This window comes from Phalangium opilio, unplaced genomic scaffold (assembly GCF_054372755.1).
Source record: "Phalangium opilio isolate 3A_F unplaced genomic scaffold, DU_Popi_V2 ptg000042l_1, whole genome shotgun sequence".
In the NCBI taxonomy this organism is placed as follows: Eukaryota; Metazoa; Arthropoda; class Arachnida; order Opiliones; family Phalangiidae; genus Phalangium; species Phalangium opilio.
The window spans coordinates 3,032,250-3,060,243 of record NW_028324166.1 but is presented as its reverse complement, the minus strand read 5'-3'; the positions used below and the strand labels follow the sequence as shown (position 1 = coordinate 3,060,243).

At 38.2% G+C, this 27,994-nt stretch overlaps 5 protein-coding genes across 5 annotated transcripts; 1 reads left to right on the top strand and 4 right to left on the bottom strand.

The window, feature by feature from the left end:
* Window positions 1-2: 2 nt before the first annotated feature.
* Window positions 3-2,298, bottom strand: LOC149678353 (uncharacterized). The gene is made up of 5 exons (XM_089835852.1): window positions 2,146-2,298; window positions 1,790-2,076; window positions 781-1,181; window positions 546-721; window positions 3-148 (listed from the first exon to the last, which is right to left on the bottom strand). The coding sequence occupies exons 2-5, from the start codon at window positions 2,057-2,059 to the stop codon at window positions 3-5; spliced, it is 993 nt and encodes a 330-aa protein (XP_089691978.1). The 5' UTR covers window positions 2,060-2,076; window positions 2,146-2,298.
* A 4,186-nt stretch (window positions 2,299-6,484) lies between these two features.
* On the bottom strand, window positions 6,485-9,457 carry LOC149678352 (uncharacterized). The gene is made up of 3 exons (XM_089836324.1): window positions 8,934-9,457; window positions 8,349-8,600; window positions 6,485-7,832 (listed from the first exon to the last, which is right to left on the bottom strand). Exon 3 carries the CDS (start codon window positions 7,807-7,809, stop codon window positions 6,841-6,843), a length of 969 nt encoding a protein of 322 aa, XP_089692450.1. The 5' UTR covers window positions 7,810-7,832; window positions 8,349-8,600; window positions 8,934-9,457; the 3' UTR covers window positions 6,485-6,840.
* Window positions 9,458-9,872: 415 nt separating this feature from the next.
* LOC149678351 (aldehyde dehydrogenase, mitochondrial-like) lies at window positions 9,873-22,793 on the top strand. Its single transcript, XM_089836323.1, has 11 exons — window positions 9,873-10,103; window positions 10,365-10,506; window positions 11,896-12,000; window positions 13,808-13,948; window positions 14,022-14,101; window positions 14,250-14,361; window positions 19,004-19,349; window positions 19,551-19,735; window positions 20,403-20,567; window positions 21,122-21,394; window positions 22,477-22,793. The coding sequence occupies exons 2-11, from the start codon at window positions 10,384-10,386 to the stop codon at window positions 22,507-22,509; spliced, it is 1,563 nt and encodes a 520-aa protein (XP_089692449.1). The 5' UTR covers window positions 9,873-10,103; window positions 10,365-10,383; the 3' UTR covers window positions 22,510-22,793.
* LOC149678350 (acetylcholinesterase 1-like) lies at window positions 22,589-26,617 on the bottom strand. The gene is made up of 3 exons (XM_089836321.1): window positions 26,488-26,617; window positions 24,401-25,842; window positions 22,589-23,906 (listed from the first exon to the last, which is right to left on the bottom strand). Exons 2-3 carry the CDS (start codon window positions 25,720-25,722, stop codon window positions 22,838-22,840), a joined length of 2,391 nt encoding a protein of 796 aa, XP_089692447.1. The 5' UTR covers window positions 25,723-25,842; window positions 26,488-26,617; the 3' UTR covers window positions 22,589-22,837.
* LOC149678349 (cholinesterase-like) lies at window positions 26,484-27,967 on the bottom strand. Its single transcript, XM_089835851.1, has 2 exons — window positions 26,897-27,967; window positions 26,484-26,822 (listed from the first exon to the last, which is right to left on the bottom strand). The coding sequence occupies exons 1-2, from the start codon at window positions 27,965-27,967 to the stop codon at window positions 26,484-26,486; spliced, it is 1,410 nt and encodes a 469-aa protein (XP_089691977.1).
* Window positions 27,968-27,994: the final 27 nt, after the last annotated feature.

Below are 27,994 nucleotides of genomic sequence, written 5' to 3'. Positions count from 1 at the left end.
TTTCAGCAGTTTTCTTGTAAGAAATCTTTTAACCTTATGTAATTTAACGGATCAGTGTGCGAAGCCCCGCAATTGAAGTATGAAATATCGAAAGGTTTATCAGCGAGCCATTTCAAACCGCAATTGCATATTAATGCTCCTTGACTCACTGTAATTAAATAACAATCATTGTTAATATTCTATTGAAATAGTAAATAGTAAACTTAAACCATGCTTAAACCAGGGATAGATTTAATTTTAGAAGTAGGAATGGAGAACAGTTAGTAATTACTTCAGTCCGTCTCATAGACCACCCAGTATAGAGCACCTCCCTCCAACACGTAACGAAAAGTTTAAATTACCTTATTGGATCACCTACACTACGTTTTGATGACGTTGCTGACGGGGACGGCGAAAAATACGTAATTCCTTTTTACCTCTGTCGCTATGACCCGCCTCTTCATTCAAGGGAAGGGGGTCCGGGACTTTGACGCTTGCCCACGTTACTCTGTTCTCCATTCCTACTTCTAAAATTAAATCTATCCCTGCTTAAACTAAATACTAACTTCGAAACGAGATCATAATTTTTTTAAGACCAGCTTCTACAATAGGTTGAAATGTTTCCTTGTGCAGATATTTTATGGGATTTCCTGTTAAAGTTATTTCGAAAGTATCGGTCCATTTATACTCAAATTTGATATTTTTAAACAAATCCTTTGGTAGCTCTTTGATTTTGTTGCCACTATAATTGAATAAAATGTAAATAAAACGGATCACGAGTTCATCCACATTGTTAATTACCTTAAACCCAAAAAGATAAGTCTACGTGGAGCTGATCCAAAGACTTGTCGGCTAATTTCTCTGATATCGTTGTATTGAAGATTGATGCTAGTACAACTTGGACAATCCAATGAATTATCGTCCAAAGTGACAATATCGTTGTTCTCCAGAAACAACGAAGTAACGTGCTGTCCAAACAATCCCGATAAATCGGATCGTACTCGATACCATTTGCTGTAAGACACTGATAAACTTTGTATTTTGTTTCCACTAAACTCTGCCACGTTCGCCCAATTCCAATTGTAAATGCCGTCCACTTTGTTCAAGTTTAATGATGTTAGTGAGCGCAAGCTTTGTTTCGGTTTAGATTTGTCAGTTGGAGATTTCCAGAAAGGTAGAGTCGAATTCTCGATCGATAAAGACTAGATAAAGAATTTAGTTGCATTTCAATTGAAAAATTTCGTTATTTCGTAAGAAATATTTATGTTTGAAAAGACCATTTAATGTTACAGATTGCCTTCTAACGTCGAAATATATTAACATAACAAAAAATATCTTTTGGATTGCGCATAGCAAGCAACATAATGGGTTCTTTCAAAATCTTCCCCCAGTGTAAACTAGAAATGAATAAACACTAACGTATTATGGGTTCCCAACTAGGCCAAAAGCTGGTCACCAAATATGTGAGACGCTGTAAATCGAGGGATGAATAGCTAGGTCACGTGGGGAAAAGAATCCTGAGTGGTGGGTTTCAAAATTTCACCCATGCGCAAAGAGAGATAGAATATGAATTTCCCTCTGACTCACGAGGATGGGGAGAAGGTACATGATTATTTTGTCACTGCTGAACGGGCGCCTAAGCGAAATGCCTTATTAAAAGAAAGAGATAGGAATCCATAATACATTAGTATTTATACATATCCATGATCACATTCGGGATTAACGAAAATGATATTGCATGAAAAACAAACTTACAAAGAAGCAAACAAACCCTTTTCTCAAATGTATATAAGATTTCCATCATACTTACAGACAAATTGGTACCAAGAAACGTTTCTGGTCCAGGTAGCCATAACAAGTTTTCAGCTCCTTGAATAGTTAAAGTTTGAATGGTCACTCCAGGATATCCAGTTCGGAAAGAATCCAAGGCTTTCGTTAAATCATTTTCACCCTTCAAACCACTGCAGGAAATACGCTTCGAATAGGGCAATAATTGCAACTGGCAATTTCCCGTACCTAAATCTTGGCCATTTACCCAGGCATTTAACAAAAACACCAATGGAATAAATTTCGCCAACATTGTATCACCAATTCAGTCTAACAGGTAAAAGAAGTTGATTTTCGTTGTGTTTTACTTATAACGTTTCACGGTTAGACCCAACGTACATTCTGATAAAAATGAATTTTATAACGAGTAAGATAATTTTCAATATCTCGCGCTGGTATTTCCATAGTTGCAAATAACTTGCACAATCTCGTCTGATTACGTATGTTAATTATTCCATAAGCACCTTTCCTAAGTCTGGAACGAGACAATCTATTTCTGCGTCTATATTAAGTGAAAGTCTTGATTGGTTAAAAATCAACGCCCAGACTAAACCGCTTTAACTAGAGAGCTGAAACTCTCCAGGAACGTTACCCTTGAGTAGTAGGCACATACTAAAAAAGAACTTTTCAATCAGCGGCCATATTGAATTTCATGACGTCCAGATCTGTATAAAGCCTCCAGTATGAAATAACGTCCGCTCGTTTCAACCAATTTCTCTAATAATTAGTATACTAGTTCCCTCGGGCCTTATGTCTTTTTGGGTTTCGATTTTCCGCCATCTTTAAAAATAGTGGAGTGCATTTGAAAATCCAATGTCAAAGAGTGTCTCACTTATAGGGCCCTTACATCATAAGCTTAATCTTGATCCGCAATCAGGATATTTGTGTTTTATGAACCAAGTAGAGATAGTCTATCAGTCTAGTGTTTTAAAGTAAGAGATTTCAAAGTGAAAATTGACGGGGAAAAACCATATATATATATATATATATGTCATAAACATTATCACAAAAAAATTGCACAATATAAAATGTTGAATATCTTGTGTAATACTTTTCAAACGCTAGCATAAACACTATTTTTCTCAACTGATACTTATATATATATATAAAATAGGGTTTATTAGGAAAAAATCGAGGAAACACAGGAAATGTTACATATGATACCAGGAATACACACAGCTAATATTGGAATGATTGCTTATCCATTTTCTCAACGAATGTAGACGGATTTTGTAGGAAAAGTTGGACTAACAATCCTAAACAAAACAATCCTTCTACTTCGGGTTGAACGAGATAGACCTCACGTAGCCACCAACCAATGAAATAACAATTACAAAGACGTCAGAATTACGAGGCATGACTGATAGTACTCAAGCCCGGCCCACAAAACCCGCGTCGAAATTAACGTGGGATATATGGGGGCACATTGATTCCAATTAGCTGTATATGTTCCTGATTAAACCATAAAATTTAACAATGCGAATTTCAACGCATCAGTGCGCTTGCATTAAACTAATGTACCATTACCGAACTAAAATGAACGTTCAGTCTTTCTCTTGTTCATTCTTTTGTTTTGGGAAATTGGCAAAATTTAAGCGATTTCCAATAACGGTTTCGATTAAATAAATCGAATAGTTGGAAACTCGATTTCATATAATACATTTTTGAAATGAAATTATATAGACAGTTCCATTAATTCCAGAAGAGAAGCAAACACCATAGGGGCGAGGTGGTCACCTTCATGGGTCATTTCACTGGCGTTAACCAAGTAGCACCCCTAGACGCAGTGCGAATCGGCTAGTCTGCCGCGTGTAGTAAACATTGGCTCCGATATTAACCTAAGTCACCCTCCCCTTGTGAGTTAGTTTCTCTCAAGAATTTAATGGAATGGTCTCTGACAGCAAACGTGTAATGTAATAGTTTCCACTCGGTTGATAATGGGTTTTGCGCCCCATTGAACATAAATGAATTTTCATGTTTGGTTTGTCATTATCATGAGCAGGAACAACTGTTTCTCATTTAGTAGTATCTCTTTCACGGGCAAGTAGGCTTCTCTGTAAAAGAGTTTATATTCTGACTGAAATCATGAGAAATTTGTCAAACGAAACGTTAAGGCTAGCAACATTTGAGGTAAGTACTGTACATTCTATATTAGAGAGTGGCTAAGGTTACTACCATATTAATCTTTAGTACTAAAAACTATAGGAGCCAATCATTACTGCAAATTGCATAAAATTAAAAATACGAATAAATTATACTTTAAAAGACTATAAGCTATTTTAAGTTTAAAACGGATTTTTAGAGACTTATTTCTGAGTTCAGCGAAAGAAACCGATCAAAAATAATTACAAGTAACCTGTCTTTTCATATGATCAACATTCCGGCCACATAAATATTGTAACTTTCAAGTGGTGTACTCTTATTGTTTAATTTTGTATTATTCATTTTGATGCTAATTGATAACCACTAGTGAAATCTGAGTTGGTTTGCTTATTTCTAAATGTAATATCAGTTTCATATAGGTCTTCAGTTTAGTATACATCGACAGTAATACATTAAATGTTGCCCTGATCTTCTACACATTGAATTCATTATCTATTAATTTTTTTCCTTGTAGTTTGGTAAAAAGAATGTGATTAAGATGGAAAAGAACATTATGGAAGAAGTGTCAACGTTTCGCATTATGATCTTAGCGCTACTAAAGAAACTCTTTGGATTTAAGTATTATATAATACTTATTATAAGCCTTAATTCTTAATATAAGCACTTAAATCAGGCTTTATATTTGTAAATAACTTAATTTAGAGTAACAGAGGTTTATCCTGAAATAAACGTGTACGGTTTTCAACCAACTAACATCGATACCTCTTGGAATGGCCTAATTGGGCTACTTGAAAAAGACGTATGTCATTGTCTAGCTCATCTTCACAATTTTACCTTCATCGAAATTTTTGATTTTCAAAAAAAAAACCTAATAGACCATATAATTAATTCCATAAGAGAAGCAAACACAAATGGCGCGGGGCCACCTCCTTGGGTTATTTCACTCGACCCAAGAAGCACCGCCAGAGGCAGTACGAGTTGGTTAGCCTCCCGAGCGTAGTGAACTCGGGTTCCATCTGGCATTGCTTCTTGGCGCCTGGGAGAATACCTAAATGGCGGCCTCGCCCCTGTATGTTGGTTTCTCTACAAGTAGTTAACGGAATGGTCTATTGGGTTCAAACTTAACAATTTTAAGTATTTGGACAATCAAATCCTTATCTATTATAAGTGAAACTCTAGTATTCTTTTAATGAATTTAGGATGCGGACTTTACATCGGTGTTAATCCTTACGGCCCCAGAAAAGTTGGACGTAATGGATTTTTCTCCGCTGGTACTTCGTAGTACTTACAGCGCTATAACAAAGACACCCAGTCTCGTCCGTGGAAGTGGCGACATTTATTGGCTTGATCCATTTTCGGAAGAACTTTGGACATTGATTTTTTCGATATCGCTACTTTACATGATTTTGGAAGTTTCAATTAACAAATTTTGGAAAACGCATTGTCCGGTTGCGGACCAAAATGTGAAAACTTACTATTTTTGGAACAATGTTTCCTATGTTTTAGGAAAAGGTAAGAAGTTTCAATTCGTTATTTTCTCATTTCTATTATGTTTCCAAACTTTGATGTCGTAAACGCTGGCTTTCAAATGAAATAACTTTCCTGCAAAGCCTTTTGCGAAAACCGAATACCCGCAGAACGTAGCTTAGTGTGACCTGTCACCTAACATAACCTAACCTGCCTAACGGCCGTAGTAACCAAATAAGTTCAACTCTTCGGTCAAACCATGGTTGCCTAAACTACAGTTGTGGGTTAGGGTTGACCTTGTCTTGCTTCGGTAGTAACCAGTAAAATAAGCTCAAAGTTTAGGCAACCCAGGTTTAAAAACTTCAAACCAAGTGTCCAAGTTTAAGATCGGGCTTGTCTAGACAAACTCAAAATAAACTAACCTAGCCCAAGCTGAAACTACGGTCTGTTCATTTGCATTGTTGTTTTCAGGGTCATCGGTGATTTCATACGTTAATTCCTACCATAAATTGATGGTATTGTGCACACACATTATCTTCTGGGCTTTACTGATAGTTCATGGTAGTGTCATTTCGTCTACAATTAGTCTGACACATTCAACGAAACCACTGGATACCATTGACGAATTGTACAATGCCATTAAATCAGACAAATACAAAGCATTCACTATCAAAAGAGGACCGCCAGTTACGAGAGCTCTGAAGGTTAATATCACTATGAATGAAGTGTTTAGTAATGCTTGAAAAACTTGGTGTTTTTTTCTTATTAGAATATTAAGGACACGAGAATAAAAGCAATCATTGACAACATGATCGCAAACGGCAATACATCGCATTCTATTAATGAAACAGTTGATTATTTATTAGAAGAAACTGAGAGACAGAAATCGAAAAATGATATTTATCAATACATGTACATTGGAATCGCGTCTTTCTTCCACCTTGATATACTTAAGTTGAACAAATCCCTCAAAGATTTCCACGTTTCTGAAGACCCGCTGCAATTCATTAGTTTCGCTATAGGATATAGCAAAAATTTCACCTACTCCGAAGACTTCAATCAAGCGTACGGTTTTACAATTCACGTTAAAGAAAATGATCATACAAGACAAAGGCAGAATATTAATTTATTTTGTTCCAGAATTTGTTGGATTACATCGTTTGGCCACGTTATACATTGGGAAGAAAACGAAAACCGACGTTTCACCTCATTGGAAAACTTGAATTCGAGCACCATTCCGGAAGTTTCACCGTACATTGTTTTGCAAGAAATGAATATATTGTTTGGTAGCTTTTACGTAACCTTTATTTCAATAATGCTATTCGTGACACCATTAGAATTATATCTTGGTTTGTAGAAAAATGTATCAGAAGCCCTTCTCCTTTGATGATCAAAGTAGCTTTGTATAGAAAAGTTTGAGCAATCCAAAGTGTGCAAACTAAATTTTACCGTTTGTATAACGAATCAATAACATCTTGGCCTAGAAGGGCACTTGCACCAATGAAACTGAACGAATCTTCTTCGGTAACAATCATTTATCGTGATAAGTGGAAAAAATTGCATAGTTTTATACACCAAAACCATACCACGATTTAAAAACACATTTTCTTTACATTGTAATATTTCACTTGGTATTAATATACCAACGTAATATAAAATATCTGGAATACTTGTTGCGATTAATGATGCTAATATAACAATCACGAACAATGAAAATCTATATTCTTTAAACCGATTACTAAGTAGATACTGTAAGGTAAATCTAGCATTTCTCCTTGAAATGCGTATATTTCGACGTACCATCCAGGTACACATGACCACCAATGTGGCTAGTGTTAAAAACACACTGACAATACATGGTAACGCTGTACCTATTAGCGCAATTACCGCTGTACTTAGATCGATTGCATCATTATTACTTACTATAAACGTAACCGACAACACTACGGATCCAACAGTAATTATAGATATCAGAATCTTTGTTCTGAGTGTACTTCGTAAAGTTCCGGCTCTGAATGGCCATTGTACACCGATGAATCGATATAGAGACGCGCCAACAAATAGCCAATTGGATAAGCACAACGTGAAAAGATATGCGTAGTACGTATATAGCTCCACGATTGGCCAATCAGACTTCAAGGTCAAATTTGGCCAGAATGCGGCGCATGTGATTGGTATAAAGGTTAGAAAGGTCGCGATGTAAGCGCATTCGATTGCGATGAAGTTATAATCGTTTGTACGAGCCCTTTTATCATTTGGCGTGTTTAAAGGGTTTTTAAGTACTTGAATGTTGACAATATTGACTGTAATTCCAATAACGATCAAAGTAACGTAGATCCAAGGATTCCATAGTTTTTGCATACTAATTAGGCTTTGATTATTACAAATTATTTGGCCGAAATTGGCGGTGTTATTGGCCATTTTCCAAGACATTTTTAACCGTTGTGAGATGAGTCCTGGAAATAAGAGAATACATCTTATGAAACCAACTCGTTATCTTGGCAATGCTATAGCTTTGAAAACACAACAATTTATATTCCTTGAAAAGCGAAATTGCGTGGATTAACAAATGAGTGCTAGTTAGGCCTATTTGTCGTTAGATTTTCGAAAGAAAGTAGTTCCGTTTCCTATATCATGTATAGAGTAATTTCGCTAGAGAGGGGGAGTGAACTGTGTATCCCAACATTGGGGGCAACGTTGTAAGAGAGAATAATATTTGGCCCCGGAAAGGGGGGATATCAGTAAGGTAAGAGATAAAGGGTCGACTAATGACGTTGCCATGTATGGGAAAGTAATTACTATATCCCTTTGATTTCACTATAAAAATGGCGAGGTGTTTTGTGTTGGCTCTCATTATAAAAGTTTCTCATTATAAGAAAAACACCTATGAATACTGAAAAATTTAACAAACTAGCCATTATACAAACAACCAACAACGAACGAAAACACTGAAGAGCGAAAATTTAACAAACACGGTAAGGCATTGGTATTTGGAAATGATGAATCATCATGAAATCATGGATGAATCCACTTCCACCGTCTACTCTAGTCTCTCGAGTGAGTCGAGTTACATAAAGCAGACGACGCGCAGCTTGAGTGCGTGAACGTGGATCGAGTGGGCTATGCCAGGATCGAGGCAAAGACGAAAATAATCAAATTTGAAATTCCTTTATCGGATATTAGCCAATTAGCACTTCATGACCGTTTATCGCCGTAAATAAAACCTATAAGGAAAGAGGTGATATGCAGTGAATGTGATAGGCGATCTGCGGCAATGAAGTCTCCCATAGTATAGATAGTTTTCACACATGGAGGATTCATACCATTTACACCAGGAAGCCGGGCTATCTGGAGGACAAAAGCAGACGGGTTTTTGTCCGCCAGATAGCCCGGTCTCCTGGTGTAAATGGTATGAATCCTCCATGTGTGAAAACTATCTATAAGGGCTGAGTAGGATAAACGTTCAGTGCATTCAAAGGGGGCCCCCAAATTTTCTCCGAATGCCCCCACCCCTATTTTTGGATGAAAGCGAGACTATGGAAAAATCTCCATCTCACCTCATTCCTCCAAGATAAAACTGTACCATTGCTTTTAATACACGAATCTTGGTGTAATATTGTAACTCCAAGAGAGTTGGTCCCAGAAGGAAGATTGACTCCTTCACCTTATATTTCCCACACTGAATACGATGGTAATATTTTAAACTTAATTTTTAAACAGAAAGACTTTTTAGAGAAAATGCTCTTATAATGCTGTCTTGTAACAAAACAGTAAAGACATCTCAGAGCTCAAAAAAAGTATTATAATTGTAAAATGTACGGAAACGGAAGCGGAACTTTGTAGTATGCAAAACAGAACTAATGTTTTATCTTCACTCAACATCCTTAACGCCTGTACTTCGAATTGCTTATAAACACCCCCACCAACCTAAGAAATTTTAAACGAAAAGATCAAGTAACATTAAAATTAAAACTTTGACCAATAAATTTTCCGGAGTTTTGATAGCTTGACTATGGAGATGCGACACTATTTTTGGACACTCCAGTGGACAATGTCCTATAAATTTTCCAGTCACTGGTGAATGGACACATGTCCTATAAGAAATATTTCTCATTTCCGGCCCTGGTTTCAACTCTCGTTCCTTAAAGCACAGCCCACTCGATCACGCGCTCAAAGACACAAGGTGCTTGAGTCCTTGAACGTGGATCCAACAACTCCGATATATATTTTTAATAATATTTCTTGGTTTTGACTGAGGTCTTTAGAATGAAACTATTATTTATAAAACTTTCTGGAAAAGTACTAGAAAGTGAATGTCTTATTCTTATATCAACCTAGTAATCGATAAATTCAAAATGTAGACGACGTTGGCTGTGTTAATTTATGTCATTTTTACCTCCTTGGCTCTGTTGACTGGCTTCTGCTAGGACCGACTACCATGGAGCAATATTTACGGAGAGGTAGTTTAAATGTAGCCTAGACCTTCAACTCCGCTTAAACAACTCAAATGAGATTTTATACTTCGATTAAAAGTTTTTGAATTTCGATGTCACCTTTTATCTTCCCTCTCGTGAAAGTTGTACGGTTACAGTAGCGCTTTGAATCACGTGGTTTTCAGATAAACTACTACAGGAGGCCGGCCGATAGTGAGTTAGCTTTTGGCGTTGAGTCGTTGACGACGACGAAGAGATTTTAAGAGACTCGTTAGTTTTTAATTTTTATAAAAGGTAAATAAATATAATTAAATATACTTTATAAATTACTGTTGTTTTATTATATGTAATTAAGTGAATAGTATTTACTGTCAGTACTCAGTAGGTGTTAAAACTTATTTAACACCCACGAATGTGTCGCAGTTTTAACTTATGACTATTATCATGAGCCTTTTAGCATTTTGATGTTAGAGCTAGACTACCATAATGATTATTGAAAGTTTCCGTTGAAGTAATCAGATAATTAAATTTAAGTTAACGATGATTAATTTTCAGATTAATTTGAGAGGAAAGAATGTCACTTATGTCTACTGTCAGAAAGGTTTCTAACCTGTCTGTAATTTCTCAAATTTCAAAGAGATGTTTATCCAATGCTCTTCCCCAACCTGTTCAACAACCAGAAATTAAATATACAAAGGTGAGTGTCTATAGAGTAGTGGCACTCCATATTAACTACCCATAGAGCTTAACACAGTCAAAGGCAAGTAGGTGCCATTACTCTATTTAGAGTACTTGAGCGTGGCACTGTTGATTGGGTTGATAATGTTACTTGTGTTTCACATTTTGTGGGAGTTTAGTTTAAATAAATGCCACTAGATGGAGGGCCTGCTAAGCTTGGCGAAGGCTAGTTTTAGCTCCGCCCTAGTAGAGTATCTCTGATTGGCTATTGCCTTTTGGCAACGTAAAGTTAGTGGGCTGCATGTAGGGGGCGCCACCAGAGTCGAAATTTGCAATAAATACTTTAAGATTGAGCCCAATAGGTTAATTTTGTTATTGCAATTGCAATAGTTTAAATAAATGCCACTAGATGGAGGGCCTGCTAAGCTTGGCGAAGGCTAGTTTTAGCTCCGCCCTAGTAGAGTATCTCTGATTGGCTATTGCCTTTTGGCAACGTAAAGTTAGTGGGCTGCATGTAGGGGGCGCCACCAGAGTCGAAATTTGCAATAAATACTTTAAGATTGAGCCCAATAGGTTAATTTTGTTATTGCAATTGCAATAGTTTAAATAAATGCCACTAGATGGAGGGCCTGCTAAGCTTGGCGAAGGCTAGTTTTAGCTCCGCCCTAGTAGAGTATCTCTGATTGGCTATTGCCTTTTGGCTACGTGAAGTTGGTGGGCTGCATGTTGGGGGCGCCACCAGAGTCGAAATTTGCATTAAATATTTGAAGATTGAGCCCTATAGAGCTATTTCAGTGGGGGAAAAATTTCGTCTGCTACGAAAATTGGGCCTGCCTTTGAGTGTAGAGGGCGGCCATTTTGTGAGGGTTTCTCTATGGGCAAATAGCATTGGTGACGTAGCCATTACCCCCTCTGAAATAGCTCTATAGGTTAATTTTGTTATTGCAATTGCAATAGTTTAAATAAATGCCACTAGATGGAGGGCCTGCTAAGCTTGGCGAAGGCTAGTTTTAGCTCCGCCCTAGTAGACGATTTCTGATTGGCTATTACCTTTGGCAAGGTAAAGTTGGTGGGCTGCATGTTGGGGGCGCCACCAGAGTCGAAATTTGCATTAAACACTTGAAGAATGAGCCCAATAAGTTAATATTCAGCAAAATATTCAGAAAAAAGCAATTAAAATTGGCAATTATGATGTCAAAACAGTGTCGCCTTCTAGTGATAAAGATCTGTAGTTCGCGCCTGGTGCTTGCTCCATCTTGGGCTAGTTCGAGTGTAGCTCACCAGATGGCGACACCATTGTGACATAATCAGCCACTCCAGTCAAACAACTTATTTTTTTTTATATTTTATTGATGGGATTCAGTGTAAAAAGGTTGTTTTCAACGTTTTTCTGTTATTTGTCTTAAAGATTCTTATCAACAATGAATGGCATAATTCCGCGTCTGGGAAAGTTTTCCCTACCATTAATCCATCCACTGGAGAGGTCATTGCTGAGGTTCAGGAAGGAGATCAGGTAATATAAAAGTTTGGGTCTTCTATCAGAGGTCAGGGAATTTTAAAATAGGGGGGGGGGGGGAGAAGGTCACGTTATTGAAGATTGAGGCAAAGAGGCTAGGGACAGTTGTTGGAATTCAAAGTTGATTGCAAAAATGTCTGGGAATTAAAAATTTTTTTCCAAAAATGTCTGGGAATTAAAAATTTTTTTCCAAAAATGTCTGGGAATTAAAAATTTTTTTCCAAAAATGTCTGGGAATTAAAAAAATTTTCCAAAAATGTCTGGGAATTAAAAATTTGTTGCAAAAATGTCCGGGAAATAAATGTGTTACAAAATTGTCCAAGATTTATAAATGTGTTCAAAAATTGTCCAAGATTTATAAATGTGTTCCAAAATTGTCCAAGATTTATAAATGTGTTCCAAAATTGTCCAAGATTTATAAATGTGTTCCAAAATTGTCCAAGATTTAAAAATGTGTTCCAAAATTATCCAAGATTTATAAATGTGTTCCAAAATTATCCAAGATTTATAAATGTGTTCCGAAATTATCCTAGATTTATAAATGTGTTCCAAAATTGTCCAAGATTTATAAATGTGTTCCAAATTGTCCAAGATTTATGTGTTCCAAAATTGTTCAAGATTTATAAATGTGTTCCAAAATTGTTCAAGATTTATAAATGTGTTCCAAAATTGTTCAAGATTTATAAATGTGTTCCAAAATTGACCAAGATTTATAAATGTGTTCCAAAATTGACCAAGATTTATAAATGTGTTCCAAAATTGACCAAGATTTATAAATGTGTTCCAAAATTGACCAAGATTTATAAATGTGTTCCAAAATTGACCAAGATTTATAAATGTGTTCCAAAATTGACCAAGATTTATAAATGTGTTCCAAAATTGACCAAGATTTATAAATGTGTTCCAAAATTGACCAAGATTTATAAATGTGTTCCAAAATTGACCAAGATTTATAAATGTGTTCCAAAATTGTCCGATAATTTAAAATTTGTTCCAAAATTGTCCGATAATTTAAAATTTGTTCCAAAATTGTCCGATAATTTAAAATTTGTTCCAAAATTGTCCGATAATTTAAAATTTGTTCCAAAATTGTCCGATAATTTAAAATTTGTTCCAAAATTGTCCGATAATTTAAAATTTGTTCCAAAATTGTCCGATAATTTAAAATTTGTTCCAAAACGGTCCGATAATTTAAAATTTGTTCCAAAATGGTCCGGGAATTTAAAATTTGTTCCAAAATGGTCCGGGAATTAAAAATTTGTTCCAAAACGCTCCGGGAATTAAAAATTTGTTCCAAAACGCTCCGGGAATTAAAAATTTGTTCCAAAACGCTCCGGGAATTAAAAATTTGTTCCAAAACGCTCCGGGAATTAAAAATTTGTTCCAAAACGCTCCGGGAATTAAAAATTTGTTCCAAAACGCTCCGGGAATTAAAAATTTGTTCCAAAACGCTCTGGGAATTAAAAATTTGTTCCAAAACGCTCCGGTAATTAAAAATTTGTTCCAAAACGCTCCGGGAATTAAAAATTTGTTCCAAAACGCTCCGGGAATTAAAAATTTGTTCCAAAACGCTCCGGAAATTAAAAATTTGTTCCAAAACGGTCCGGAAATTAAAAATTTGTTCCAAAACGGTCCGGAAATTAAAAATTTGTTCCAAAACGGTCCGGAAATTAAAAATTTGTTCCAAAACGGTCCGGGAAATCAATTTTCTTCCCAAGTGATGAGGGAATTTTAAAAATAAACCAAAAACGTCCTGAAAGTCACTAAATTTAGAAATTTCCTTTAAATTATTTCTCGTTTACAGGCTGATGTTAACAAGGCAGTTGCTGCTGCCAGGAAGGCCTTTAAACTTGGTTCAACATGGAGGCGAATTGACGCTTCTGCCAGAGGACTCTTACTTAACAGGCTCGCGGATCTCTTGGAAAGGGACAGACAGTACTTAGCTGTAAATTCAATTTTGCATCCTTCAGTCACTGCTTCTTTGTATTTATTAATTACTTTAATTCCTTTAACCACAGAGCTTGGAAACTTTGGATAATGGAAAACCATTCAGAGACTCATTCTCACTTGACTTGCAAATGTCAATTAACTGTTACAGGTAAATTTAGGATTTATGTGCCCAAAGGATTAACACATGATAATCTATGCTTCCTGGACCACGTGGTCTCGGCTGTGATTTAGTTCAAACAAATGCCTCTAGATGTTCTCGTTCATTATACTAAGTAAGACTATTTTATATTTGAAAGGTACTATGCTGGTTACGCGGACAAAGTCCATGGTAAAACCATTCCAGTGGACGGTAGTTATTTTGCTTACACTAGGCATGAGCCTGTTGGAGTTTGCGGTCAAATTATACCGGTACTATCACTTTTATTATTAAATACTATCATAAGTTTATAAGTGATATGTTCCTCCCTTAAGTATTACACTTCCTATACTTCGTAATGCTAGAGACTTACAGCTCGAGCTAGTTCGAGAATTGAAGTCCTACACTCGGTGGTTAATTTTGCAGAACTTTCATCTAGGTCCTATTTAGTCTGCATTACAAAGCCTTTGACAGCAAGCGCCTCACCAGGCGTCGCTTACTCGCTTTACAAGAATCTATGACCTGCCTCAATCACTTAATGACAAGCTCCAGTTTCTAAGTTACCAGTGACAAACTCATGCAGGGTTCATACAAACCTGGAAAATCGGGAAAACCTGGAAAAATCAGGGAAAAAAATTGTTGACAAAAATCTCAGGGAAAACTCAGGGAAATTTTGAATTTTTAGTAAAATTCAGGGAAATTTGCGTCAAACAGCCTAGGGCCGAGTAATTAACCAAAATTTTCGTGAACATACCCTCCATAGGATTAACATTACACCCAACTTTGGAGGCTCATAACTCTGGTTCTACTAGAGATACGGGGATGCCCTTTGATTATGTTTTAGTCCTATTTGTCCCCCATCCACCCATACTAAAAACTTAGGGCTACGACAAACAGGGGCCGAATAATTAAGCAAAATGTTCAAAAACATAGCCCCCTCCATAGGATTAACATTGCACCCAACTTTGGAGGCTCATAACTCTGGTTCTACTAGAGATAAGGGGATGTCCTTCGAGTATGTTATTGTCCTATTTACCCCCCATCCAACCATACTAAAAACTTAGGGCTACGACAAACAGGGGCCGAGTAATCAAGTAAAACGTAAACAAACATACCCTCTCCATAGGATTAACATTACACCCAACTTTGGAGGCTCATAACTGTGGTTCTACTTGAGATAAGGGGATGTCCTTCGAGCATGTTATTGTCCTATTTACCCCCCATCCAACCATACTAAAAACGTAGGGCTATGACAAACAGGGGCCGAGTAATCAAGTAAAACGTAAACAAACATACCCTCTCCATAGGATTAACATTACACCCAACTTTGGAGGCTCATAACTCTGGTTCTACTAGAGATACGGGGATGTCCTTCGAGTATGTTATTGTCCTATTTACCCCCCATCCAACCATACTAAAAACGTAGGGCTATGACAAACAGGGGCCGAGTAATCAAGTAAAACGTAAACAAACATACCCTCTCCATAGGATTAACATTACACCCAACTTTGGAGGCTCATAAGTCTGGTTCTACTAGAGATAAGGGGATGTCCTTCGAGTATGTTATTGTCCTATTTACCCCCCATCCAACCATACTAAAAACGTAGGGCTATGACAAACAGGGGCCGAGTAATCAAGTAAAACGTAAACAAACATACCCTCTCCATAGGATTAACATTACACCCAACTTTGGAGGCTCATAAGTCTGGTTCTACTAGAGATAAGGGGATGTCCTTCGAGTATGTTATTGTCCTATTTACCCCCCATCCAACCATACTAAAAACGTAGGGCTATGACAAACAGGGGCCGAGTAATCAAGTAAAACGTAAACAAACATACCCTCTCCATAGGATTAACATTACACCCAACTTTGGAGGCTCATAACTCTGGTTCTACTTGAGATAAGGGGATGTCCTTCGAGTATGTTATTGTCCTATTTACCCCCCATCCAACCATACTAAAAACGTAGGGCTATGACAAACAGGGGCCGAGTAATCAAGTAAAACGTAAACAAACATACCCTCTCCATAGGATTAACATTACACCCAACTTTGGAGGCTCATAACTCTGGTTCTACTAGAGATAAGGGGATGTCCTTCGAGTATGTTATTGTCCTATTTACCCCCCATCCAACCATACTAAAAACGTAGGGCTATGACAAACAGGGGCCGAGTAATCAAGTAAAACGTAAACAAACATACCCTCTCCATAGGATTAACATTACACCCAACTTTGGAGGCTCATAACTCTGGTTCTACTTGAGATAAGGGGATGTCCTTCGAGTATGTTATTGTCCTATTTACCCCCCATCCAACCATACTAAAAACGTAGGGCTATGACAAACAGGGGCCGAGTAATCAAGTAAAACGTAAACAAACATACCCTCTCCATAGGATTAACATTACACCCAACTTTGGAGGCTCATAACTCTGGTTCTACTAGAGATACGGGGATGTCCTTCGAGTATGTTATTGTCCTATTTACCCCCCATCCAACCATACTAAAAACGTAGGGCTATGACAAACAGGGGCCGAGTAATCAAGTAAAACGTAAACAAACATACCCTCTCCATAGGATTAACATTACACCCAACTTTGGAGGCTCATAACTCTGGTTCTACTAGAGATACGGGGATGCCCTTTGATTATGTTATAGTCCGATTTGTCCCCCATCCAACCATACTAAAAACGTGGGGCTATGACAAACAGGGGCCGAGTAATCAAGTAAAACGTAAACAAACATACCCTCTCCATAGGATTAACATTACACCCAACTTTGGAGGCTCATAACTCTGGTTCTACTAGAGATAAGGGGATGTCCTTCGAGTATGTTACTGTCCTATTTACCCCCCATCCAACCATACTAAAAACGTAGGGCTATGACAAACAGGGGCCGAGTAATCAAGTAAAACGTAAACAAACATACCCTCTCCATAGGATTAACATTACACCCAACTTTGGAGGCTCATAACTCTGGTTCTACTAGAGATAAGGGGATGTCCTTCGAGTATGTTATTGTCCTATTTACCCCCCATCCAACCATACTAAAAACGTAGGGCTATGACAAACAGGGGCCGAGTAATCAAGTAAAACGTAAACAAACATACCCTCTCCATAGGATTAACATTACACCCAACTTTGGAGGCTCATAACTCTGGTTCTACTAGAGATACGGGGATGCCCTTTGATTATGTTATAGTCCGATTTGTCCCCCATCCAACCATACTAAAAACGTAGGGCTATGACAAACAGGGGCCGAGTAATCAAGTAAAACGTAAACAATCATACCCTCTCCATAGGATTAACATTACACCCAACTTTGGAGGCTCATAACTCTGGTTCTACTAGAGATACGGGGATGTCCTTCGAGTATGTTATTGTCCTATTTACCCCCCATCCAACCATACTAAAAACTTAGGGCTACGACAAACAGGGGCCGAGTAATCAAGTAAAACGTAAACAAACATACCCTCTCCATAGGATTAACATTACACCCAACTTTGGAGGCTCATAACTCTGGTTCTACTAGAGATACGGGGATGTCCTTCGAGTATGTTATTGTCCTATTTACCCCCCATCCAACCATACTAAAAACGTAGGGCTATGACAAACAGGGGCCGAGTAATCAAGTAAAACGTAAACAAACATACCCTCTCCATAGGATTAACATTACACCCAACTTTGGAGGCTCATAACTCTGGTTCTACTAGAGATACGGGGATGCCCTTTGATTATGTTATAGTCCGATTTGTCCCCCATCCAACCATACTAAAAACGTGGGGCTATGACAAACAGGGGCCGAGTAATCAAGTAAAACGTAAACAAACATACCCTCTCCATAGGATTAACATTACACCCAACTTTGGAGGCTCATAACTCTGGTTCTACTAGAGATAAGGGGATGTCCTTCGAGTATGTTACTGTCCTATTTACCCCCCATCCAACCATACTAAAAACGTAGGGCTATGACAAACAGGGGCCGAGTAATCAAGTAAAACGTAAACAAACATACCCTCTCCATAGGATTAACATTACACCCAACTTTGGAGGCTCATAACTCTGGTTCTACTAGAGATAAGGGGATGTCCTTCGAGTATGTTATTGTCCTATTTACCCCCCATCCAACCATACTAAAAACGTAGGGCTATGACAAACAGGGGCCGAGTAATCAAGTAAAACGTAAACAAACATACCCTCTCCATAGGATTAACATTACACCCAACTTTGGAGGCTCATAACTCTGGTTCTACTAGAGATACGGGGATGCCCTTTGATTATGTTATAGTCCGATTTGTCCCCCATCCAACCATACTAAAAACGTAGGGCTATGACAAACAGGGGCCGAGTAATCAAGTAAAACGTAAACAATCATACCCTCTCCATAGGATTAACATTACACCCAACTTTGGAGGCTCATAACTCTGGTTCTACTAGAGATACGGGGATGTCCTTTGATTATGTAATAGTCCGATTTGTCCCCCATCCACCCATACTAAAAACTTAGGGCTACGACAAACAGGGGCCGAGTAATTAAGCAAAATGTTCTTAAACACACCTCCTCCATAGGATTAACATTACACTATACTTTGGAGGCTCGTAACTCTGGTTCTACTAGAGATACGGGGATGCCCTTTGATTATGTAATAGTCATATTTGCCCCCCCCCCTTCCTTCGTTAACATTTGCTCCATAGGATACTCCATATAGGGGAAAACCTGGAAAATTTAGGGAAGTATATGGGGGAAAAAACCTGGATGGAAATCTCAGGGAAATTTGTTTTCCAAAAGTTGTATGAACCCTGTCATGGAACATATCTTATGAACTAATGATACTATCACATCACAGTACAATAAGAATTTCCATAGTGGCTTAACCTGATGTTTAACACTACTTTCCATTTTATTTGTTTCTTGCAGTGGAATTTCCCTCTTCTTATGCAAGCCTGGAAGCTGGCTCCGGCCTTAGCTACTGGAAACGTCGTGGTCTTGAAGCCAGCTGAGCAGACGCCTTTAACGGCTTTGTACGTTGGACAACTGGCCATTGAAGCTGGATTTCCTCCTGGTGTTATTAATATTGTTCCTGGATACGGTCCAACTGCTGGTGCCGCTTTATCTAATCATCCTGATGTGGACAAAGTGGCTTTTACTGGCTCAACTTCAGTTGGTCAAATGGTGATGGCTGATGCTGCCAAAAGTAACCTTAAAAGAGTAACCTTGGAGCTTGGAGGGAAAAGCCCGCTTATCGTACTTAAAGATGCTGATTGTAAGTTAATTTGGGATTCCTAAGGAACCTGTGTTGGTCAAGGATTTTGAAAATTTGTTCTTCATAATGGTCAGGGATATTGGCTAAAATTGGCCAGGAATAACCAGGAAAAATTTCAGAGCCCCTTGATAATTAGTTAACAAAGCGTCGTCTGCTTATACTTTTAAATATTAAAATTTTATGTTGCAATATTTTTTCTAGTGGATTATGCAATTGCCATGGCGCACTTTGGTTTATTTTTCAATCAAGGACAGTGTTGTTGCGCCAGCTCAAGAATATTTGTGGAGTCTAGTATTTACGACGAATTTGTCTCTAAAAGCGTTCAAAAAGCCCAAGCTAAAAAACTCGGAAATCCTTTTGATACAAAAGTTGAACAAGGACCCCAGGTAACCTTTTAATCCTTAATGTAAATCCCTTAAAGCAAGTCTCGGCTGTGGTTTAGTTTAAACAAGTACCACTAGATGCTCCCATAGTCAAGGGGTTGAGGTCCCGCTTTGCTTAGCAAAGGCTAGTTTTAGCTCCACCCTTGTGGACGCGTTCTGATTGGTTCCAGACACTGCAAGGTAAAATTTGGGTAATGCCTCCTGCCCTTGCCAAGTCAAAGTAAGGAAAGTCAGTTGGGGAGCCAAGTGGCCTACTAGTCAAAGGGTGGAGGTCCCGCTATGCTTAGCAAAGGCTAGTTTATGCTCCACCCTTGTGGACGCATTCTGATTGGTTCCAGACATTGCAAGGTAAAATTGGGGTAATGCCTCCTTCCTTTGCCAAGTCAAAGTAAAGTCAACTGGTAGGGGAGCCAAGTGGCCTACTAGTCAAAGGGTGGAGGTCCCGCTCAGGTTAGCAAAAGCTAGTTTTAGCTCCACCCTTGTGGACGCGTTCTGATTGGTTCCAGACATTGCAAGGTAAAATTAGGGTAATGCCTCCTGCCCTTGCCAAGTCAAAGTAAAGTCAACTGGTAGGGGAGCCAAGTGGCCTACGCTTTGCTTTAAGGGATAGCACCTGTTAACTTGTTTATAGCATGTCTTTGAAAGATTGTATTGTACTCGAATATAACAGATTGATGAGGAACAAATGAGTAAAATCTTGAGCCTGATTGAATCGGGCAAGAAAGACGGAGCCAAACTTTTGTGCGGTGGAGGGAGATTTGGGGATCGTGGCTATTTTGTGGAGCCAACTGTTTTTGCTGATGTCAAAGATGATATGCGTATTGCAAAGGAAGAGGTAAGATTCACAGGCCATTAAAGGGACTGTAAAGAAGACATCGGCGGGTGGGTAAAAACTATTTGAAATACGTAAGAGGCACGTGACCGAGGAGAGGCGTGGGTGGTTCAAAGAAGCTTAGTTCGTTTTATTTCGAAAACCACCACTTCATGGAATTGGCGCTGCAATCTCACGAAAAACAAGGACTAGATGTCCAGTTCCACTCCATGAGGAGTCTTTGTATCTTGGCATCACGTGATGTCTGTGACGTATTTCAAATAATTTTTACCCACCCGCCGATGCCTTCTTGGCAGTCCCTTTAAGTTACCTGAACTTTTCCTTTAAATAACTGCTGCTGAGAATTCTATATCATTTTGAACACGTGTAGTTACAATTAAGGTTATAGATTCAAAAAACTGCAATAATTAGACATTCTCAAAAATTCTGTTTACAGTTTATCGACAGTTTAACATTACACTTATGTATAATTAAAAATCCCGGGTCCCCGTGCACCTACCTGTCTAAAGTTCGCATTACAGAAACACTTACCCAATTACTAATTCTTTGTGTCTAAGATTTTTGGACCAGTTATGCAGATCCTCAAATTTGACTCTGAATCGGAAGTTTTGGAAAGAGCCAATAACAGCGAATATGGATTGGCCGCTAGTGTTTTTACTCAAGATTTGGATCGGGCTATTTACTTTTCCAACAGTCTCAGAGCCGGAACTGTCTGGATTAATTGTTACGACGTTTTGAATCCACAAACTCCATTTGGAGGCTATCGAATGTCTGGAATCGGACGCGAACTTGGGGAGTACGCTTTGGAAGCATACACTGAAGTGAAATCTGTAAGTAGAGTTTTTAAGGGACACCAAAGAACATCCCCTTTTGTACAAAACGTCACTTTACAACAGGGTTGAGCTCTGAAGTTATGTTTTCATAATAATGGGGAGGAGCCTATTTTGATAATTTACTAGCGCCATCTACTTGAGGGATAACTTATTTGTTAGGTGTAGTCACATCACGTTACTACAAGGTTCAGTCATGAAATCATATTTTTAATCTCTTTAATTGGTTCTAGAAACGAGTTTTATGGAGTTAACTATAAAGCAGTTAAAGGGACTGTAAAGAAGGCATCGGTGGGCGGGTAAAATTTATTTGAAAAACGTCAGAGGCACGTGACCAAGGAGAGGCGTGGTTCAAAGAAGCTTAGTTCGTTTTATTTAGAAAGCTACCACTTCATGGAATTGGCGCTGCAATCTCGCGAAAAACAAGGACTAGATGTCCAGTTCCACTCCATGAGGAGCCTTTGTATCTTGGCACCACGTGATGTCTGTGACGTATTTCAAATAATTTTTACCCACCCGCCGATGCCTTCTTTGCAGTCCCTTTAAGCCGTGAAGTTATACTTTTAATAATATTCGAGAGGTGGAAGGTGCTATGCAATTTTGGGAGTTTACCGGTGCCATCTGGTGGAAGCAACCACGATTTTAAAATGTTGCTATAAGAGAGAGATTTTTGTCTTTGTATCCTATCAATGGCACTAGAAACGTGTTTTGAAGTGTATCCTATGAATGAGGCGGTAACAGTTTCTGCAGAAGTATGACCGTTCCTGTGATGCCCTTAACATGCTGGCTAATCTTCTACGCACCAATTTTACCGTTGCCAAAGGCGGGAACCAATGAGGGCGGAGCTAAAATTAGTCTTTGCTAAGCTTAGGGGGCCAATAAACTCCACCCTTCGACTATGGGAGCATCTAGTACCATTTGTCTGAAGTTAAGCACATCGGCGACTTGCTTTAATAATAGTTATTGTACCAGGTCCAATGTTACGATTCGGTGGCCTGAATATGTTCTAGTGGGGACCATAGAGACCAAGTGTTAATATCGTAATATTTCTTGAAACTCAAAATAACCCATTTTTTTTTCAGGTTATTGCCAAACTCTCAAAGAAGAACAGCTAAACGGCAACAATCATCTTGCCGAGTTTATAATCAATGTTATAAACGTACTTGGCAAAAGCATATTATTTTCAAACTCTCGTTTAAAACCAAAGATTTTGAAATATTATTTTACTCTACATGAAACGTACAAAATTGTTTAAAAGTTCTTGCCCAAACTACTTGATTTCCTTCTACCCACTGCCATACATTAATATACAGTTACAATTGTCATGATTATTTTTATAAAATTGTTCCGGTGGTACAAATTTGGTAAATTTCAACTAAAGTGAACCTAAATAACAGAACCATATGCGACTTTCTATTTAGTGTAACAATAATAATAATTTTTCTAGGTGCAGCTTTCACCCGCAATTAGCGGGAAGTCATGCTTCCAAAAATGACACTGATCTTCTTGCAAGGCTCCGTAAGCCTGTCGAGAATAATGAAGATCAATGTCAATTCGTCCCTTCTTTTCGTACGTGTATTTGGGCCATTTTTCGATCGTTTCGGTTAAGTCTTCATTTTCATCTATTTCATCGTCTTCAGTTTTCTCCGTTGATCTAGTATGCCTAAATTTAACTAAGTCGTTTTTCGCATCAGAACCACTTTGAATTAATAACTCTCCCTTATTTTTCACTCTGTAAACACTTTGCCAAGGTTCTGCTGTTTCCAAAATTTCAGGCAGTATTTCGTCAAAATTTTCGATGCTCGAGTCGTCAGCGTTGTATTTTTCTTTGTAAATATCGCCTGTTTCTTCGGTTCTCCAAGAAAACATTTTCCATGGCAGTGTTGTATCCTTTTCTGAGCTATCGTTTTCATTGGACGATTCTGGGCTATCGTTTTCGTTGGACGTTTTTGAGCTACCGTTTTCATCGGACGTTTCTGAGCTACCGTTTTCATCGGACGTTTCTGAGCTACCGTTTTCATCGGACGTTTCTGAGCTATGGTTTTCGTCGGACGTTTCTGAGCTATGGTTTTCATTGGACGTTTTTGAGCTACCGTTTTCATCGGACGTTTTTGAGCTACCGTTTTCATCGGACGTTTTTGAGCTACCGTTTTCATCGGACGTTTCTGAGCTATGGTTTTCGTCGGACGTTTCTGAGCTATGGTTTTCGTCGGACGTTTCTGAGCTACCGTTTTCGTCGGACGTTTCTGAGCTATCGTTTTCGTCGGACGTTTCTGAGCTATCGTTTTCGTCGGACGTTTCTGAGCTATCGTTTTCGTCGGACGTTTCTGAGCTATCGTTTTCGTCGGACGTTTCTGAGCTATCGTTTTCGTCGGACGTTTCTGAGCTATCGTTTTCATCGGACGTTTCTGAGCTATCGTTTTCGTCGTACGTTTCTGAGCTATCGTTTTCATTTGGCGTTTCTGAGCTGCCGTTTTCATCTTCTGTTTCCAAAGTTTCTACGTTAGGATCCCTACAAAAAGAAATGTATTATAAACAAAGATAATTTGGATCTTTATGCATCAAGAACTCTTAAATTCATTATTTTTTTATCAAATCAACATGAGAATTATTCATTCATTTGAATCCTTCACCTTTACGAAGATTAGGATTAATCTTCATTACCACGTGCTAGGAGAAGTAACTCGTAGTTATAATTATATAAAGACGCATCCCACTGAATATTTCAAGCACTTGAAAATAACCTAACGTTGATTTCCTCAACTGTAAGCACGACCTCTAAATGTCTCTATATATAGAATTCTAACGACTTTACACAAGAAGTAAATGGGGCAAATTCCAATCGGTTTCGCTAGTTAGTTTTGATCATTACGGAGACAGTGATGAGCCCAGAGCTATAAAATTATACTCTGTCTCAAAAAGACGTTTCATATTTGTCATTCCGTGTAAGCGTAGCAATATCATTAAATCATGCATTGTTAATATTGACTAGAGCTAAAACATTACCCTGTTTTAATAAAATTTCCAAAGTACTTCATAAACCTAAGCGAAAGCTGCATTTCCGCTTTGCTTTTCATCATGTCAGAAAAGCCCAATAGAAACAAAAGTTCTGCCCCATGATCGGCACCAACCCAGATTGGTCCATCGTAAAAAAGTGGTTTATACGTCCAGTGATAGAAGTAAGTCGTAACACCAGTACTGGCTAAAATGTCTGCTAATTCATTTGCGGGACAAGTGACTAAATTATCTGTTGCCATTCTAGTAGACAAAATTTGTGCCTCGTACTCGTTGACGATGCTACAATGATCCTTGTAGTAATATTTAAATGACTTTGAAACGTCATCCGTAATATTGCATGCGTAATACGTTTCGGCTACTTCTTTCAACGCTTCATTGACAGTTATATTTTCGGGGAGTTTTCGAGTCAGAGAATAGGCACCATCGCTATTCGTAACTCCCATGAGAACTTGCTTGTCTTTCATGCTCGGCAATCTTAGTGAACTTTCGTATAATGTTTTGTCGTCATCCAGCACGGGTAAATGTGTAATGCTCGTAAATCTGGGGAACTTTGAAGAAGCGACGGCTAAATCGTGAATATCAATATTACGAAGACAATCCAAGGTCTTTTTAATATTGGTTAAATTACTGCCACAACCAAGCATTTTCGCTATAGAAAAACTGGTTTCCAGATTTTCAGTTTTCCTCAAAAGTCTGCCGTTTTTCATTAGATATCCACTCATAAGTATCGCCCTTTTAAACAAGTATCGTGAACTAGGGTTTTGCAAATGATAATGTACTGATATTGAACCGGAACTATGTCCCATGATGGTCACTTTCTCGGGATCACCACCAAAGTTGTCGATGTTATTACGAACCCATTTGAAAGCCATTTCTTGATCCATTAATCCCATGTTACCAGGACATTCCTCGTCGTTAAAATAAAGGTAACCTAACGCGCCGAGTCTAGAATTCATGCAAACCACAATTACATTTTGGGTTGCGGCAAAGATCCCAAATTTGGGCGGAATCCGTGGTCCCGCTGTGAATGCGGTTCCAAATACATACACCATCACCGAAATTCGCGTATTTACCGGAGATGTATCTGGTACCCAAATTGTTAAGTACAAGCAGTCTTCGGCCGTGTTCGAAAACGTGATGTGCGGCTCGGAATAATTCGTTTCTTGTTGCGCGCAAAACTTGTAGGGTTTGGTGGCCATCAATGGTTCAGTCCATGGTTTTGGTTCACTCGGCGGTTTGAACCTCAAATTTCCTATTGGCTGTTGCGCGAACGGAATACCTTTAAAAACTTTAACGTACACGTCTTTCATTGACTTCTCTGTTTGTATTGAAAATTTTTCTTCCTACTATCTCTCCGTATTTGGTTTTAACAGAAATTGTTTCGTTTTCAAACGACCAAACTTTCATTACGATAGCGAGCAGTATAATTCCTGTAATACAGTATTTAATCATCTTGAAAGGCATCGACTGAATTGTGGAATTTTCAGTTTATCTCTAGTGAAAGATTTCAATGTTCGAACGCGGATACGGGAATATGCATTTGCAGCAACTGCGGTACCGCAAACGGTAGTGCCACCGAATTATTATAAAAAAAACTTAATATCCGTATATGATATTTGGTACTTCCTAGAGCAAATGTTGCTCTATCGACTTTTATAAATATAAAACGACTTCCGGCTTTTTTGGGGCCCTCCAATATTTTCCAGACTAGCAACTGACTCATCTAACGTTCGCGCTTGCCTGCAATCACCAGAATAAAACTCATGTGAAAATGAATCGCATTCAACCTTAATTAAAAATAACGGATTCTTCATCAAGTTAAGCAAATTAGAACTAACTTTTCTTTTCAATAAAAGTTTGCTAGAGCGTAACTCGTGTAAAGCAATATTATTCCTATTTATCGCACTGAAAAGTGATTTAATTTTTAACTTTCGTGCTTGTCATTCAAATTCTAGTTTAAATGTTAGTTTCCCCAAATTAAAACTCATTTAAAAAAAAGACAAACGGGTTTTCATTCAGTTTTGAATTGAGCCTCGTCTTAAAAGATAAAAACGTAAGTTTCAAACGCGTCTTACCCTTGTTTCGCAAAACTTCCAAAGTATCGCATTAATCGTCTGGAAAGTTGTATTTCACCTTTACCCTTCAAGAAGTTTTCGTTACCAAGTAGAAAATGTAGTTCGCATCCATGATAGGCTCCCATCCAAATTGGTTCATTGGAATATAGAGGTCTGTGTTTCCATCGATAAAAGTAGACATTAACACCAGCTTTGGATAGGTTATCAGCCAATTCATCGGCGATACAAGTGAACCTTGAATCCGTCTCAACACTAGCTGCCAAAATCTCTTCCTTAAACTTGTCAATATTGTTGCAATGGTCCTTGTAATAGTATCTAATCGATTGTAATAGTATCTAATCGATTGTAAAGTATCATTCCTTATGTTTCCAGGGTAAGTATCCATTATGGTTTTAAGGACGTTAGTCACTGAAACGTTATATTTTTCAAGTAAATTATGAACGAAAAAAGCACCATCGTTTGAAGACATGCCTAAAAGAATATCCTTTCCTTTTAAACTTTCCAATATTTTCGGATTTTTTAACGACAAGCTTTGTTCAAAAACAAGATTATGAGTTCCACCACGAAGGCCTTGTATCGAAGCTGAAGCCCGAACCAAATCAGAACTATTTACGTCCCTCAGGCATTGTATTGTCGACTTGATGTCGTTGAAATCATTTCCGCAACCAACCTTAATCGCTACTTCGAAGCTTGCTTTCAGAGCGTAAATGTTTCTGCACTCTTTCACTTTACTATCAAGAGGAATAAACCCACTCATTAAAATTGCCCTTTTGAATAAATTCCTTAATTTAGGATTAAGCAAGTGATACTCGATGGAAAATGAGCCAGAGCTATGATCAAATATAGTGACCTTTTCGGGGTCACCGCCAAAGCTCTTAATATTATTTGTAACCCACTTCAAAGCCATTTCTTGGTCCATTAAGCCCATATTTCCCGGGCATTCATCGTCATCCAAGTATAGAAATCCTAGTGAGTTCATTCGATAGTTCATCAAAACCACAATAACCTTTTCCATTGCAGCTAGTTTTCTGAAATTATATTCCCTAGTGGACCCCATCCTAAAATCGGTGCCATAAAAGAACACCATGACGTCCATGTGATTTTGGTCTCCTTTCGGCACCCAAATGGTTAAGTGTAGACAATCCTCGGATGTATCGGATTCTGTTATGCTAAAGTTGCCACTATAAGACTTTGGCATTTGGGAGCAATACTTTTGTGGGTGCAGTGCCAATAACCTTCCATTCCAGGGCGTTGGTTCAACTGGTGGTTTGAATCGCAAATTTCCAATGGGTGCCTTTGCGTACGGAATTCCTTGGAATAATTTGACGTGGTCGTTGTTCCCCGTTAGAAGCGATATTTTGATGTATTTTCCAACCACATCTCCGTATGAAGACCGAACAATTACTTTCTCATTTTCCAACGAAGTTGTTAAAATATCCGCAATAAATAAAAAAACGAGTAGTGAAATGTAGTGTAGCATATCGTCCCTAGAACAATCGTATGTTTA